Source organism: Indicator indicator, chromosome 20 (assembly GCF_027791375.1).
Source record: "Indicator indicator isolate 239-I01 chromosome 20, UM_Iind_1.1, whole genome shotgun sequence".
Taxonomy (NCBI): Eukaryota; Metazoa; Chordata; class Aves; order Piciformes; family Indicatoridae; genus Indicator; species Indicator indicator.
The window spans coordinates 5,315,039-5,333,128 of NC_072029.1; the positions used below are offsets into that span (position 1 = coordinate 5,315,039).

Sequence of the window (18,090 nt, forward strand, 5' to 3'; positions counted from 1 at the left end):
AGTTTAAAAAGGCAGAGCAGGGATGGTCTAAAAGGTAGAACACGGATAGTCTGAAAGGCAGAGCAGGGATAGTCTGAAAGGCAGAACAGGGATTTTCCTGGACTTGCATCATGTAAAGATTTTGTAGAGAAAGCAGACTTGGCTCAGCTCAATCAAAACAACAAAAACAACAGCAGCAGCCCCCCTGTGATGTCATTAATGACACTCCCCAAAGACCAGAGAGGTTGCTGTTTAGATCTGAATAAGCCTTTAACACCCTGTATGAAGCCAGGGACCCAGCTAAGGGCTGGGAGAAGAGAGTAAGGAACAGTTCCATCAGCAGTAGCAGTGGAAGACTTGAATTGTGGGTCAAATACCAGTAAAAGGATCCAGAATAAATTAGCCATTGAACAATGCAGAAACATCTGAAAGATGATGAGACAGGGCCAAGGACACTTAGAGGCTGTAAAACTGCTCACAGATCTCCAACTCTCTTCCACACTGTGGCACCATCAGAGGGAACAATTGCCAGTGGGAAGCACTGCTAGATCCAAAAGTACAAAAATCCATGAGAAATAGCCATGAGATCTCAGATGGATTTAGTTCTCATTTACTGCAATATGCCCTAAGAGGTATTGCATAAAGGTCAAGAGCAGACTCACCTTGTGCCTATTTCTTCATGGAGAGAGTTGTTAGACATTGGAATGTGCTGCCCAGGGAGGTGGTGGTCACCATCCCTGGAGGTGTTCAAGAGGGGATTGGACGTGGCACTTGGTGCCATGGTTTAGTAGTCATGAGGTCTTGGGTGACAGGTTGGACTCGATGATCCTTGAGGTCTTTTCCAACCTTATTGATTCTGTGCTCAGCCACACTTGGGCTGGGTACTGCCACGAGGAAGGGTGGTATTTTTTGACCAAAGCTGCTCTCTTCTACTGTGTTTTGGGGTTTTTTTCTGAGTGTGTTCACAGAAATGGCATTTTCTTGTCAATCAGTAGGATTGTGCCAACTTACTTCTCTCTGGCCCTTTATCTCTCCTCTGTGATGGGAACTATCTGCAAGCGCTCAAACCCTGGCTAACCAGCTGGGTCAAAAGCAGAAACAATACCTTGCTAAAATATGTTGATCTTGGCAAGGATCTCTTCCACACATCACCAGGACAATAGCTTTAAAGAGAGACACAAGTGCAGGCTTGCTTTTGCCAAAACAACCAGGGAAATAAAGCCAATTTCCTGTTCTCAATATGGGAAGTAATAGACAATATCTGTTAACAATTCAATCAAGCTGACAAAGTGATCCTCAAAGGGCTTGGAATAGAGCCACAAAAGATCAGAACAGATCTAGAGAGATGGTGTGCATTGGCCTGTTGAAGCCCACTTCATATCACCACAGAAAGAGACATAAAAAACAGCATGATGTGCATCATTGCTGCCATCTAATAAAAGAGTAGGGACTAGAGTTCAAGTATCAAAGACGGACAGACACAACAGCAGGGGTCACAGTTCTGCCAAAGGGCAGATCTTCAGTCTGAGCAGCTTCTTCCTCACCTGTTTTTCATCAGAGCTCCTTGCATGTATTTATGCAGCACCTGACACAAAGCAGACTCTCTGAACTCTGGCCAATAGAATAGAACCATAAAATAGAATCACAGAATCATTCTGTTTGGAAAAGCCCATCCAGTCCAACCATTCCATAACTCTGCCAAGGCTGGGGGTAAACCATGGCCCTCAGCACCACACCTCTGCCTCTTTGAAACACCTCCAGGGAGGGGGATTCAATCACTTCCCTGGGCAGCCTGTGCCAGTGCTCCCTTTCAAGGAAGAATTTTCTTCTATCTCCAAACTAAACTTCACCTGGGGCCACTTGAAGCTGTTTCCTCTCATCCTATGCTCATTACTAGGCACAAGAGACCAACAGCCACCTGGCTCCAACCTCCTTTCAGGGAGTTGCAGAGAGCAATGAGGTCTCCCCTCAGTTTCCTTTTCTCTGGACTAAACAGTTCCCTCAGCTGCTCCTCACCAGCCCTGTTCTCCAGACCCTTCTCCAGCTTTGTTGCCCTTCTCTGGACCCATTCCAGCACCTCAATGTCTTTCTTGGAGTGAAGTCCCAAAAAGTGAACGCAGTACTCAAGGTGTGACCTCAGCAATGCTGAGTACAGAGGCACAATCACTGCCCTGGGTCCTGCTGGTCACACTATTCCTGATCCAGGCCAGGATTCTGGTGGCCTTCTTGGCCATCTATGCACATGCTGGCTCATATTCACCTGCTGTTGATGAACACCCCCAGGTCTTTCTCTGCTGGGCAGCTTTCCAGTCACTCTGCCCCAAGCCTGGATCATTGCAGGGGGTTAATAACATATTGCTCTGGTGAGTGGGAGAACATAAACAGGTCTGATGCACTTTTTATAACTAAGATGCCTGACAACCTTCTAAAATTAGGGGTACTTTGAGGATGTCTTTAATGTACCTTCTTTCACAAGTGAGAAATAGAAATTACTATTTTAAATATATATATATATATATATATTTAGAATGCAATGTTTCTCAATATTTACAAATCACTCCTCAAGTCTCATACATGCTCTTGCTTAAAGTTTGTTCTGATCCATGGCATCAAACAGCTGCAAGATGTGGTTTTGTACCTAGGACTGCAGGTTCATCACACAACTGTAACATTAACCCATGTTAAACAACACCAGTCTACACACGTGGTCACAAGAGGTGTCCCCCAGGGCTCTGTACTGGGGCCAGTTCTGTTTAATGTTTTCATCAATTACCTCAACAAGCTGACTGAAGCACCCTCTAAGTCTGCAGATGACACTAAGCTGGCTGGGAGTGTCAATGTGCTGCAAATGGCTAAGGCTCTACAGAGGAATCTGCACAGAATGGATCCAATGGACTGAGGCCAACTATATGAGGTTCAACAAGGCCAGGTGCTGGGTCCTGCACTTGGGCCACAACAACCCCATGAACCCTGCAGGCTTGGGGAAGAGTGGCTTGAAAGTAGCTTGACAGAGAGGGATCTGAGTGTACTGGTCAACAGCCAACTGAATACAAGCCAGCATCCCAGCCTGGAATAGGATTAGTGTGGCCAGCAGGACCAGGCAAGCCATTGTGCCCTTGCACTCAGCACTGCTGAGACCACACCTTGAGTGCTGGGTTCAGTTTTGGGCCCCTCACTAGAGAAAAGACACTGAGGTGCTGGAGTGTGACCAGAGAAGGGCAAGGAAGCTGGGGAAGGGTCTTGAACACAAGTCCTGTGAGAAGCTGTTGAGGGCAGACCTTCTGGCTCCCTACAACCCCTTATGGGGTTCTTACTGAGGTGGGTGTTTGCTCTCTTCTCCCTAGTAACAAGTGACAGGATAAGAAGAAATGGCCTCAAATTGCACCAGGGGACATTTAGATTGGATATTAGGAAAATTTTCTTCCTAAGAAAGGTCATCTGTCATTGGAACAGGCTGCCCAGGGAAGTGATGGAGTCACCATCCCTGGAGGTGTTTAAAAGATATTTGGATAAGGAGTTTAGGGACCTGGTCTAACAGTTGTGTACAGGGAGGTGTTACCTTGTGGTTGGACTCGATTTCCTTAAGGTCTTTTCCAATCAGGTGATTCTATGATTCCAAGCTTCCCAGCCAAATCTTAACCCTTGTTCCCAAGCTGCTGAGAGTACAAGAAAGCTTTCCTATGTAAGGAAGTTACCACTTGATAGCCCTTTTTCATTTGAAGCATGAGAGCCACCAGCACCTGCACAGTTTCATACAAGAAGTACTTCAGTAGAAAGAAATATCATTATATGCTTGACTTGCCCACTGAAAAGCACAAGCTAGTCTATTTTTTTTTTTTCAGTTCAGAGGCACTTTTTTTTTCAGTTCTGTTATGTCTTTCAAGAGGAAAAAAACCCAGAGATTAATGTACATTTGGGGGGGGGGGGGGTAGAAAACCACAACACAGCTTCAGAGTTAGCAGAGCCTTTGGACTGCCAGGATTAGCAAAACAGTGAAAGGGAATACAGGCTGAAGCCACATGGCATGCAAGAAACTCTGCACTCACAGTCTCACAGTATATCAGAGGTTGGAAGGGACCTCAAGAGATCATCAGGTCCAACACCCTGCCAGAGCAGGATCACTCAGGGTAGTCTGCACAGGAACGCATCCAGGAGGGTTTGGAAAGTCTCCAGAGAAGGACACTCCACAACCCCCCTGGGCAGCCTGTTCCAGGGCTCTGTCACCCTCACTGGAAAGAAGTTTCTCCTCATGTTGAGGTGAAATCTTCTATGTTCAAGTTTGAACCTGTTGTTCCTTGTCTTATCACTGTGAACCACCCAAAAGAGCCTGGCCCCCTCCACTTGACACCCACCCCTCAGCTATTGATAGACATTGATCAGATCCCCTCTCATTCTTCTCTTTTCATGACTAAACAGCCCCAGGGCTCTCAGTCTCTCTTCACTCTGGTTTGCTGCTTTAACCAACCAGGCACAGTTCCTCCTGATATGTGACTGTCCAGGGGTGTGGAGTTAAGAGAGGCCTGTGAGGTTTCAACACACTGTGATGGTGGTGTTAGTGAAAAGGGTGGGGACTGGGGTACCTCCTTCATCAGATGGCCTCGTTAGCTCACTGCAGTAAGAAAAGGTTGGGTTGGTGTCAGAGCCATCTGATTTATAGTCTCCCAGGCTGGTGGAATGCAAATACTGCTTACTGTACCGGCTTGCTCTTTCTACAAAGGAAATAGCACAGTAAATAGATGACAGAAGAGCAGAGACAGGCAACAGCAAAAAAAAAAAAAAACCCAAAACACAGCACTGCTAATTGATCTTCATACACTGATAGCATTTAAACCAGGGAAAAGTCAATTGCTCCCAATTTGGTATCCATTTAAAGCATCATTAGTTCAAAGGGCTGCTCCCAAATGAGATACAACTCCTGCTTCAAAAGGAGAAATGGAATGCAGGATTGAGATACTGGGGGGGAAAAACTGGGATGAAGATGAAGCATATGAAAATTTCCAGTGAAAAAACAAAATGTTGCTTCACCCTGTTCCAGAGTAGTGAGACTCTGGAATTAGGTTGCCCAGGGAGTTTGTGAATGCCTCTCCCTGGGGGTGTTCAAGGCCAAGTTGGATGAGGCCATGAGCAGCCAAGTCTAGCTGAGAGGTGTCCCTGCCCATAGCAGGTAGGTTGGAGAAGATGATCTCCAAGGTCCCTTCCAACCTAAGCCATTCTATAATTCTATGCCAAAAATGTCCAAAAATAAAATAAAATAAAATAAAATAAAACAAAATAAAATAAAATACAATTCAAAAAATAAAATTAAACAAAAATAAAATAAAATAAAAATAAAAAAAAAAAAAAAAAATAAAATAAAAAAAATAAAAAAAAAAAAAAAAAAAAAAAAATAAAATAAATAAAAAATAAAATAAAATTAAATGTAAAATAAAAATACAATAAAATAAAATACAATACAATAAAAATAAAATTCAGTAAAATAAAATAAAATAAAATAAAATAAAATAAAATAAAATAAAATAAAATAAAATAAAATAAAATAAAATAAAATGTTTTGCATGCTGGATGACATCCAAAATAATATTTCAAGTTGCACTCTTCAGCAGCAGAGAAAATACAAGTGCAAAATTTAAAATAAACAACTGTAGGGGGAAAAAACTCAATTCAAAACCTTGTAGAGCCAAACTACTGCTGCCTGTTATTCCATTACCTTCTATCTTCTTCCATTTACCCTTGAATTATGAACACCTTGGAGCTGCAAGGAGTAGCATGAGGCATAATATCATGTGCCACAGAAGGAAGCAGTGCATGGGGACAAAAAAAAAAAAATCAGTTTCACAAATAGGCCACCTTCTGTATCTCTGAAATTTCAGGGAGGTGCAACTACTTGAAAATTCTACTTATAGTAAGGACAAAGTAGGTCAAAGTGACTACTTCAGTGACTACCTGACTAACTGTTGCTTGGGATAAGATTTATTTCATTATTTCTTCTCTGTGCATGTGATTACACCTGAAGTTTCTGTAAAACACTGCTTTTAAAACACTGCAGTGATATGGAGAGAAATATGGGTTTTATATATATATATATATATGTATATATATATATATGAATGAATGAAAGCACACTTACAAAACACATGGCTGGCACACTGGCCTGAAAATTTACTGTCTCAATTTAGTTTCATACACATGAAAAGCTGAATTGGGGAAAAGTCAGGATATAAGCAATACCAGAAAGCATATGCAGACTCCTAGACTGAATATTGTCCTCCAGAGGATCAATGTCGAAGATGGAGCCAGGATCTGTGCGCCAAACTTTAAGGTCTTTTCCCAAAGCACAGAAATGAGGAGACAAGACAAACAACAAAGGAAGTAAAAGCATGAAAGGGATGAGTTTTAACAATCAGCAAACAATTTCCTTCAGCTAGAAATTAACTAAAAGGACCAGAGAGCACTAATTTCCTGTTCAAAGGCACTCAGTGCATTTGTTTTAAGCACTGACATTATTTTAAGGACCCCTTTCCTCCCAATGTTTGTTTTCCCTTCTCTAAATATGTCCTTAATATTTTCTTAGCTCTAAATAAATGGAAACAAATTAAATATCACATACCAGATCTCTTTTTCCTCTAGCAGGACCAAAAGCAGAAGAGCTACAAGATTATTTCCCCAGTCCACCAGCAGCCTCCTTACTCCATGGAGGTGCTGCAGTCTATATCCTTATAGCTGACTGTTGGCAGCTTACATCTCTACAGATGACAAAGGCACTGCAGGCCCTCCTTTGCACACAGGAGGGATTAGGTCAGCCTAAGCAGCAGCTCATCCTATCCAACATAAAGGTTCACCAGTTGCTCAATTCCTAAAATCTCCAAAGTAGCCACCTTTCTTAATTACTGGCCAAAAACAAACAAAAAAAAGGAGCAGGGTTACAAATTCAGCTGTAGAAATCTACATTGTAGGCACCTACAGTAGGGTAAAATGAAGTCCCTCCCTGATCTTCACCAGTAATTCCCTTTGTCTTCCATATATTTACATTTCCTGGGACACACACTTACTGCTGATCTACCACCCCACTATCAAAAGGCATTTCTGGAATTCAATGTATGGCTTCAGTAACAATCAGAAGATTTTTTTTTTTAAGCTGTAATTCACACAAGGAAGTGATTAATATCTCTTGAATTCACAGGTCTGGATTGGCTGTTGAAAGCAAGAAGAGTTCATACAAATTAATTGAATTCATAGCCAAGTCCAAGGTACAATGACAGCAGCAAAGTGACTCCAGATACACCATGTTTTTAACAAACAATTACAGTTGTGTGAGAGAAGGCTGAAAACTGAAGCAGCTCAAGGGTAAATTCTTGATCTACTCACATCAGTCTAATATATACAACTCACATCTGCTATGTCTAAAAAGAAAAGGATCATTTCATCTCTCCAACCCAGTGTGGCAGTCACTGATTTTATCCATCTCTGCAGTCTGAAATAAGTCACAGAATCAGAATCTCGGCAATTTAGAACACCAATCAATTTTAGCTTCTTGATCACTTTCACCAATAGACAACATCCTCCTTCTCACATGAGAATCACAGAGCCTCTTTAGTCAGGGATCCAAAAGCATTGATCACCATGGATTAAACCTGGCTTTAGCATGGTTAAAACAGGCCTATTTTCCAAAGCAGAAGCATTCATTTTAGCAGATCAGGCATTTGAAAAAGTTGTTACAGCTTCACTGATGACACTTCAAAATCCAACCAGACAGACTCTAACACAGAGGTTCTTTGCCTCCCTGGATGAACAATTATCAGGAGAGTCATGGTTGGGTTTTTTATCAGTCTGCAATTTTGTTTTGTTCTTAGCTGCCAAGGACATTCCATGAGCAGGGAGCTCTCTGCTTCCTTTTAAACAAGCAGATATCATAATAAGCAATTGGCTCTGAAAAAGCATCAGCTGAGTCATCCCTGGGTATTAGGCTCACAGGTTTGCCATGGCCTATTTCCTTTTAAAGAGCTGCACTATTTTTGCTGTTTGGCAGGGGGAGCTGCCTGCTGTGTTTTGATACTGGAGTGTCAAAGGTGGAGCACTTTAAGGTGATAAACAGTATTTCAGTGAGTATTTCAGTCAGTTACAGCTCAAGAATTTACCTCAGAGATGTTAACCCTGTTTGTGCTAGCAAGCCTTCAGCTGCTGAACACAGGGTTGCACTCCTGACTCTTACACAGGGCTCTGGCACAGGTGCAGTGCAAGTACAGGGGCAGGTTTGAAGTCCACATGAAACAGCACATTGCAAACTATTCAACTCCAACTTTGCAGCTTTTGTCTCTCTCCCTTTGGCTGCACCACTTGCTAAGTGAGTTCAAGTGCTTGGGTCCCTATAGACAATGAATTTCTGAAGGAGTTGCTTCAGAATGTGTGACCCTCTGAGACTTTTGTGGGCTTAAAAGCATCCGTCTATCTGTGCCTTCCTCAGGCAGAGCCCTCTGAACACTCACCTTTGTGTGACACAGGGCTGCAGCTAGAGGCATGTAAAAGGAAAGAAATACACTTCTTCATGTGCTGGAGACTCATTCAGAGTCTTAAAGGCAAAGATTGAACAAGCATCTGCCAGGAATGACAGAGATAGAGTTAACCTTGCTTTAAGCAGGAGTATGGAGTCTATGACCCCCTGGTAAGTCCATCTGACCTGCAATTTCTCTTGATTTTTGAGAAGCAGACTTGAAGTCAGCCCTTTCCATTATTCCCATGTATGAAGGATTTTAGACTGCTATCTCAGCTTCTTCTCCCATATAGAGAACCTCTGGGGTCTACACTGTTGTAAAGTGCAGGAAAGCAGAAAAGGGACAGACTAAAAGAAAAAGGAGGGGGAAAAAAAAAACAACCAACAACTATCAGGCTACCATTTCCTTTGCCATAGCAGACTTGCTAACTTGTAAGAGATTTCAAATATCCATTTTGATTTTGAAATATTGTTTACTGTGAATACCTCAAGTGACATCTTGATGCAATATTCTGTCTTGACATACAAAACCAACCTGTATTCTACACTCTGAACACCTGGTCTTATCTTGTTCTACTTTTTAGAACACTGGTGTTTGGCTTACCACAGATCTAATGAGTTATGAATTATTAGCTTGCCAGAGATCTAATGAGTTATGAATTATTAGCTTGCCAGAGATCTAAGGAGTTATGTATTATTAGCTTGCCAGAGATCTAAGGAGTTATGAATTACAGCTTGAGGTATTTGGAAAGCTGTGTAAAAGTCTACAACAAGAGGTAAATGGAGCATGTGCAGCTGTGGAGAAATTGCTGACTGATGATGGAAAGGGAAATCTCCAAGTGGTCTGCAACATTTAAACATTGAAACCTTGAAGATCAGAACTTTAATAATCTCTCTTCTGTGCAGAATGAATATTATTGCAGATAGTTTTGGCTTTTCTTGGAGATCAGAGCTTTAATAATCTCTCTTCTGTGCAAAATGAATATTATTGCAGATATTTTTTGCCTTTTCTTGAAGAGTCAGAATTCGCTTTTAAAGTCTGAATTATCCATAATTATCATAGCAATGACTACCCATATTTGGAGGTAAAAAAGAAAGACAGAGTAAGTGCCAATGTATCTCCTATTCATTCCAATCATTACTCCATTAGAAGCTGGCACTGAACCAGCAGTTCAACACAAGTTCCATACTGAGAAGAGTGAAAATGGGAGCACAATGGCAAACACTGCCTTGTACAGAGGCTTTCATCTTCCCCACAGTGTCTTCAACAGCAGCAGCAGTATTTAACAACTTACCAACAATGATTCCAGGTCTCCTATCCATCTCCACGATGTGTGGGTGCACACCTTTGTATGCTGCATCACTCACAATCTGGGTGTTTTTCCTCACTCTCTCTGTTATTGGGTCATCTACCACCGGGGTGAAGCCTCTGCCCCTTGTCTTCTCAAAATCTTCATGGTATTTTACCTGGCAAAACAAGGAGAATCACATTTTTCCCCAAGCTGCAACTGGCAGCAAACAGTTACTCCATGCAAGAATACACATATGGTTTATGAGGTGTGTCTGCTCTTTGGGGTTTGCACCACAGCAGAATTGGCACACCCATGAGTCAGGCTGGATGGTCAGCCAAACCTTTTCTATCTCCCTGACTTGATTTCTTGATATTTTCTTATCATCTCTCCATTTGTTTTCCATTGCCACTGAATTAGGCATTAACTCAAGCAGCACAGCATCATCTTACAGTCACACAGAACAGGAAAAGCCCATCTGGTCCATTTCCTTCTTCTTTAAGATAGGATAGCTCTCTACTGGTGTGGACAACTATATCTATCAGTTTAAAAAAAAAAAAAAAAGAAAACAAAACAAAAAAACCCCAAACCAAAAAAAAAAACAACAAAACCCCAAAACATTCCAGCAGTAACAGTTCTAAAGAACTCAAGTGTTTCAATTACTGATATGCTCAGTTGCATACAAAAGGTATCCTTTTGCTCTTCTATCACCTGCCAGCTGGCTTCAAACACAGGATTTTAGAAAGAATTGCAGTTAATTTAAGCAGCCTAATGTCCTGTTAAATTAATTAATTCATTTAATTAAATTAATTCATTTAAAAGGACATCAGGATAGAAAATGTTATATCAACCAAGTGCTGGAGCAAACCCAGTATTAGTAAGAGTTATAAAGTAGTGTCTCAAATTCCATATATTTATTTTTTAGTCTTAATCATCAAAGAATTAAATTGCCAAAACATTCTCACACAAGCAGTTGCACACAAACCAACTCATTCCAAGAACAAAAGCCACTCAGAAACCAGGGACATGCACGGGCACAAGGTGAAGTGTGTCACCTAATCCAGCCAAACTGTGTGATGCTCAAAGGAGGTGTTCACTTCTTTTCAGAGCAAGAACCCAAAACAGCAAACAAAGAAAAAGGAGCAGGCATTTAACTATTGGAAAACTGTTTATTAGTAGTTTGAAAATGTTCATCACAGTCATATGCAATTAGCAAACACTTCCTTCAACAGGCACAAGAAGAAAATATTCCTTTAGCAGAGAGCTTCAGCAGTTACCTATATTAATGGGAGCCAAAATCCAGTGGAAGTGCCATTTCTTAGTACCCTCTATTTATAGGAAGAAAGTACCCTACCATTGAGATGTTGTTTTGGGTTTCTCTGACATGCCTGAGCTCAGGTGTGTCTAGAAGCACACTGCGTCTACCTTTCATCTGCCTCTGATCGCTGCTGTACTTCACCTGCAAAACAGCAACAACAGCACAGGGGTTTGGTTCACAGTAGAAATCACACAGGGAGAATCACACCATGCAGCTGTATATTTCCCAAATCACTGTCTCCAACAGGTTGAAAGAGTCCAGCACAGAGCCACAAAGATGCTGAAGGGAGTGGAACATCTCCTTTACGAGGAAAAGGCTGAGGGAGATGGAACTCTTTAGCTTGGAGAGGAAGAAACCAAAGCTGCAGAGGGACTGCTTATGAAGACCTGCAGTGGCAGGATGAGGGGCAGTGGTTTGAAATTAGAGAAGAGTACATATAGATTGGGTGCTAGGAACAAATTCTTAACCATGAGGATGGATGAACACTGAACAGGTTGCACAGAGAGGTGGTTGAAGCCTCATCCCTGGAGATACTCAAGGTGAGGCTCGACAGGGCTCTGGGCAGCCTGATCTAGTTGAGGATGTCCCTGCTGACTGCAGGGAGGTCAGACTGGATGACCTTTGGAGGTCACTTCCAACCTGGATGATTCTGTGATTAAAAAAAAAATGAAATCCACTGAGCAGATGATGCTGTTGGATTCATTTGCCACTTCCAATCTAAATGGAAAAGCACATCCTTGTTACAGCCCTGTGACGACTGCAAATCTAAGTGACCAAAAGATGCAAACCACTTGCCGAGCTGATATTGTCTTGATTCTTCTTGACTCTCTCCATCTCAGGAGTGATGCTCACAGCAGTAGCTTTGCCCAGCTGCTCTCTGTAGTGAACCTATTGTTGAACAGAATAAAATGGTACAGACTCTTTCAGCTAAAGCAATATCACATTGTATTACATTCAAATGTATGATTGGAAAGGTCAACCAGGAAACAGCTGAAAAGCTAAAATGCATTTGAGGTTTATTAAAGCTTATAAAACTTGATTTTTGTAGCATAACCTTGAATTCTTTCTGTACAGTCCTCTTACCAATGCATTTGTGTGGATATATAAAGATATATGCACACAACATCTTGACATTTCCCACGCTGCTCTGTGGCAGTGTAGAGAAATGGATTTGGGATAGGGTAAGCCACAAATAATACAGGCAAGCAAAAGAAATAAAAAATCATTTGAGCAATGTCCACTGTAAATGTATATTTGTCCTTATTCCATAAGGATACTCTCCGCCTTCTAATTTTTATGCTTTAGAAAGTCATAGAATTGTTTCTGTTGTAAGAGACCTCTAAGATCAGTGAGCCCAACCATCAACCCAACGCCACCACGGCCATTAAACCATGTCCCTAAGTGCCATGGCCACAGGTTTCTCAAACACTTTTGGGGTTGGTGACTCCACCACCTCCCTGGGCAGCCTGATCCAATGCCTGATCACTCTTGCAGGAAAGAATTTATCTTCATCTCCAACCTAAACCTCCCCTGGCACAATTTCAGACCTTTTCCTCTTGTTCTATCATCTGATACTAGGGAGAAGAGATCAACCCCTATCTCACTCCAACTTCTTTCAGGCAGTTGCAGAGAGCCAGAAAATCTCCCCTCAGCCTCCTTTTCTACAGACTAAACAACTCCACCTCCCCCAGCTGCTCCTCACCAGACCTCTTCACCAGCCCTTCTCTGGACACACTCCAGCACATCAATGTCCTTCTTAGAGTGAGGGGCCCAAAATTGAACCCAGTATTCAAGGTGCAGCCTCATCAGTGCAAAGTACATATATTCAAAGGTGGTAAGACACAGGGGGTGCAGACAACTGCCAGCTGAATCCAATTGCCCAAATGTCACCATGGCTTTTGAATGTGCTGCAGGAACGTCTTCTCTATTGTTTTTCACCAAAATACACTTGCTGCAATGATGCATTAATCAAAAGCACACTAAAGGCAGGGTCAGTATCTAAAAAGGATGAAGGACAGCATATGGCTTTGACAGAACAATCAAGCCAGTGTTAACCCTTGTCCCAAACACTGGGAAGTCAGACATAGCACACATACATGCCTTCATAAAACCACAGAATTGTTTTAGTTGGAAAAGGCCTTTCAAAAGCATCCACTCCAACCATTCTCTAACTCTACCAAGGCTGGGACTAAACCATGTCCCTCAGCACCACATTTCTGCCTCTCTGAAACACCTCCAAGGATGGGGATTCAACCACCTCCCTGTGCAGCCTGTGACAGTGTCTGAGAACCCTTTCAGGGAAGAAATTTCTTCTAATCTCCAACCTAAAGCTCCCTTGAGGCAACTTGAGGCCACTTCCTCTCATCCTATGACTTGTTCCTAGGGAGAAGAGACCAACACTCACCTGGCTCTAACGTCCATGCAGGGAGTTGTAGGCAGCCAGAAGGTCTCCCCTCACCCTCCTTTTCTCCAGGCTAAACACAGCCCGAGTTCCCTCAGCTGCTCCTCACAATGCCTGAATTGATGCCCATCCACACAGTTTTGTGTTAAGCATTTCTATACAAACCTTTTATTTATTCTATTTTCCTTTGAATAAACTCTTGGGTTTATGTGCTAAGGATAACTGTGCTGATACACTACACTCATAATTCTGCAGAGCACTGTGGCATTAACATATATATTGTTCAAGCAGCTGTCTTCCCACACAGCACAGTTTTGCTCTGTCCACATCCAAGGTATTCCAGCTGAAAAATTAACACCTTAGAAAAATGATGGTAAAGGATTGAGTTTGCCAACTGACATTTGCAAAGATAAATACAACATTATGCAAGAAGAGAAACATTTCTAGAAAAATCTGAACCTAAAGATTCTTTGCCCAAAGCTAACCCAGTGACCTGAAAGAGAAGTTTGTTTTCCCAAGAGAATTTAATTTCCCAATGGAATCTGCAATGCACAAAAATCGGTGACAGGTAAACCAACGATGTGAGTGGGACAATGACACAAACTGGTTTGAATCACTTAGGAGAACAGGTTAGTTTGGAGGGTGTGCATTTAGGAGAGCTAGATCACAGAATTGTCAGGGTTGGAAGGGATCAGCGAGTTCTAACACCCCTGACATGGGCAGGGACACCTCACACTACATCAGGTTGCTCACAGCCACAGCCAGTCTGGCTGCAAAAACCTCCAGGCATGAGGCTTCCACCACCTCCCTGGGCACCCTGTTCCAGTATCTCACCACCCTCATTGGGAAGAACTTCTTCCTATCATCCAATCTGAACTTACCCATTTCTAGTTTTGCTCCATTCCCCCCCAGTCCTATCACTCCCTGACACCCTAAAAAGTCCTTCCCCAGCCTTCTTGTAGCCCACTTCAGATATTGGAAGGCCACAAGGAGGTCTCCTCAGAGCCTTCTCCTCTCCACACTGAACAAACCCAACTCTCTCAGTCTGTCTCCATAGATATATCAATACAAATCCAGCAACAAACAGCACACGGTTAAGTTAGAGGGAAAATGGTAACTCTAAATTAGGTGGCAGAAAACACCCCAGGGAAATGCTGCAGCTCTTCTTTGTAGCCCTGTGAAATGTAGCTGCTGCTGGTGGCTCCCAGTGAGGACAATGGCTGAGGTCTCAAAGACTCATTAATGGGGCGCAGCTTCAGCAAAGCAGGAAGGCAGCAATGTACTCCAAAAGCCTTCAGCTTCTTCCCTGTGCTCCTCCAGCGGGGCTGTGGAGTCTCCCTCTCTGGAGGTATTCAAAACCCACCTGATGTGTTCCTGTGTGATCTGCTCTAGGTGACCCTGCTCTGGCAGGGGGGTTGGGCTGGATGGGCTTTCTAGGTCACTTTCAGCCCCTAACATTCTGTGATTCTGTGACTTTCTATGGTTATGGCAGCCAGTAAACACTGAAGGTTACTGAAGGAACCAAAAAGAAATGGAAAAGAGGAGCTGGGATCTGAGTACAATTGCAGCCATTTTTTACAAAGCAAAGTTTAAAAAGGATATTCTCTTAATAAATAGGAATAAATAAATTAATAAATAGATGCCAAAATTTCCTGCAATTATTCCAGAATAATATTTGCAAACACTGCAGCCATACCTTCAATTCCCCTGCCATTTCCCCAGCCTAAGCCATGCCTTTTTACAACTGCTTTCTAAAAGAGGGTTTTCAAGTAATTCTATCACTGAGCCCACACCTAACTAAAGAAAAAGCTCAGCTTCTGGAGCCAAAGCTTTGTACTCATCCTCTACACCCAAACACTTCACAAAGGATTAAACAAGAGCAACTTCCCATGCTGACATTCTCTTGATTCCTCTTGACTCTTTCAATCTCCGGGGTGATGCTCACCGGTGTGGCTTTGCAGAGCTGTTCTTTGTACTGCACCTAGCAGACATGGCAGAAGGTATCACACAGTAGCTTCAGAGGGACAGAAATCCAACAGTGTGTTAGAAACCATTAAAGAGTCAGTGCATTGGGATAGAAAACACCATGCCTTCATAAACACCCACACTCTGCTTAATACTCACCTTCCTGCAGGTCTTCCATGTCAGACAAGGACAATGGAGACTTCAACAGGAACACTTCACTCTCCTTATATTAACCAAAGTGCAAGACGAAGGAGTTATCATTTGTTAGTCTTTGTGGACAAACAGGAACTAGCACAAAGCACCACAGACACATTCAGTGAGGAGCAAACACGTGGAACACAGCAGAGAGAAGTGTGTAAGCAGGGAAAACGAGGCACACATTGCTAATGTTCTTCTGGTTTTCCTTGACTCTCCTCAGTTCGGGTGGATCAGAAATAGTCGTGGCTTGCTGAATTTCTTCCTTGTATTTGATCTGCACAATACATATCACAAAATATTAGCAGTTTTAAGATGCAGGCACTAAAACACAACAAACAGTTTGTGCTCTCTCCCTTTACACATACTGCACAGCTAGACCAAACTTAACAACACAATCAACCTGGAAAGGAGAAGTTCCCTTTAACTTCTGGCACAGGTTGCTGGGGTCTTGTTTGATGCATCACAGAAGACAGTGCATATAACAATCCCCGCATCCTAAAACTTATATACATGGGATTGTGGCTATCTTCATGATATTTGAGATGCTTCAGGCACTCCTTGGAGATCTGAATCACTGGCTAGATCCTATTATCCTGCTAAGGAGTCTATCAGTCCGTTTCAGAAGCCAATCATTTCACAGATGCGTTATTAAAAGGGTGGATAACTTCTAAGTCTCATTCAAGTTCTCTAAAAACACCACAGACACATCAGGCAGAATGCAGATGTTTGGATGGATCATAGAACTATAGAATGGTAGGGGTCAGAAGGGACCTCTGAAGGTCATTGAGTCCAACCCCCCTGACAAAGCAGGATCACCTAGAGCAGGTCACACAGGAACACATCCAGGCAGGTCATGAAAGCCTCCAGTGAAGGAGACTCCACTACCTCTCTGGGCAGCCTGCTCCAGGGCTCCAGCACCCTCACACCAAAGAAGTTTCTCCTCATGTTGAGATGGAATTTCTTGAGCTTCAGTTTGTATTCATTGCCCCTTTTCCTATCACAGAGCACTATTAAAAAGAGACTGGCCCCTTCTTGATACACCTTGATGATGTTCCCCTCTGCATACAATAAATTCTCCTTAGTTGTCTGACCTAAGAGGCTACCAATGTCCATTCCTTCATGTGCCTTTGTTTGAAGCCCCTTGTGCTCCTGAGAACAGTTGTGGTTTGTTACCTGTGTGGACACCATCATTACAGAAAGGCAAAATATCTGACCACAGATATCTCAGAAAGATGCTGACAGTGAGGGACTGATGAGTCCTAACAACCTTGGGTTGTGTCTCAGCTCTTCTGGAAGGCAGCACCTATGCACAGGAGCACATCACTGTCCATCTTTCCCCACATTTGGGGTGACCATGTTGGCCAAACCCTTCTGTGCTTTCAGTTCCTCAAATCTGGCCTCTTTAATTTTTTTCCCCAAGTCCACTGTACCAAATGTTATTGAGTAATTTGCAGCTCTCTTCTCCAAGTCCTGGGTACTTCTGCCAATTTTTTCAAAAACACAGACAAAACAACATTTCCACCCCCACCCCCACCCCTTTCCTCCAAACTCTCAACTCTTAGAACCTGCTTTGGCTGAAATGTAGAAATAAATAAACCCAAACCAGCCCAAAGCAGTGATCAGGAATGGAAAATTTTAGTCCAGACAGTTTAGGACTGGCAGAAGTACTAAAACACTGAAAAAAAAAGGAAAAAAAGGGAGAGAAAAAAAAACCCAGGTGATTTCTTAAATAGAGGCTATTGGGTAAGCTTAAGAATTGGCAGTGCTGCTGGTCTTTAAAATGCTTTATTGCTGGAGTTTTAGTCAGCTTCATGGTGTTGACTGACATATCACAGGGGTTCCCTCATGCATTTCACACAAACAAAACCACAATTAAAATATTCTCTTGTCTATCCCTCACTACTGACTTGTTTTTTTACTTTTTAATCCTTAGTTATTTGAAACTCCTCCATTCAGATTTGTTTGCAATCCATGGGTCTGAAGCTTTTCAAGTTCTGTGAGGTCTTGACTGCCAACTGTTTAAGAAGCTGCTTCTTTCAAACCAGACATCACAACAGGTGAGGAGAGCTCAGCTCTCTTGGCTGCTACCACCTTGTTTTTTAGGACTTGAAAACAGACTGTTCTGATCTTGGTCTCCAATGTGCCATCTGGAAGGATATGATCACTTCCAGAACATGATGCAATGGACTTTCAGGCCACAAAAATGAGCCAAGAGCTGGAGCACCACAGGATGAAAGCATGTGAGAATTGGGGTTGTTCAGCCTGGAGAAGAGAAGGCTCCAGGGAGACCTTGTTGTGGCTTTGTGTATTTGAAGAGGTGCTATAGGATGGGGACAAACTTTGCAGCAGGGTCTGGTGCTACAGAACAAGGGGTGATGGTTTTAAACCAAAAGAGGGAAGATTTAAAGTAGATAAAAGGAAGATTTTTTTTACAGTGAGGGTGCTGAAACAC

General features: G+C 42.6%; 1 protein-coding gene across 2 annotated transcripts in view; it reads right to left on the reverse strand.

The window, feature by feature from the left end:
* The window catches only part of NEBL (nebulette), a 299,135-nt gene that overhangs the window by 24,289 nt on the left and 256,756 nt on the right, over window positions 1–18,090 (reverse strand). The window contains exons 5-6 of one of the 2 annotated variants that reach the window (XM_054390029.1): window positions 9,763–9,934; window positions 6,208–6,300 (exon numbers count right to left, since the gene is read on the reverse strand). In XM_054390029.1, coding sequence (XP_054246004.1) covers window positions 6,208–6,300; window positions 9,763–9,934 — 265 coding nt within the window. The remainder of the gene's footprint in view (window positions 1–6,207; window positions 6,301–9,762; window positions 9,935–18,090) is intronic. The other variant, XM_054390030.1, reaches the window with a different exon arrangement.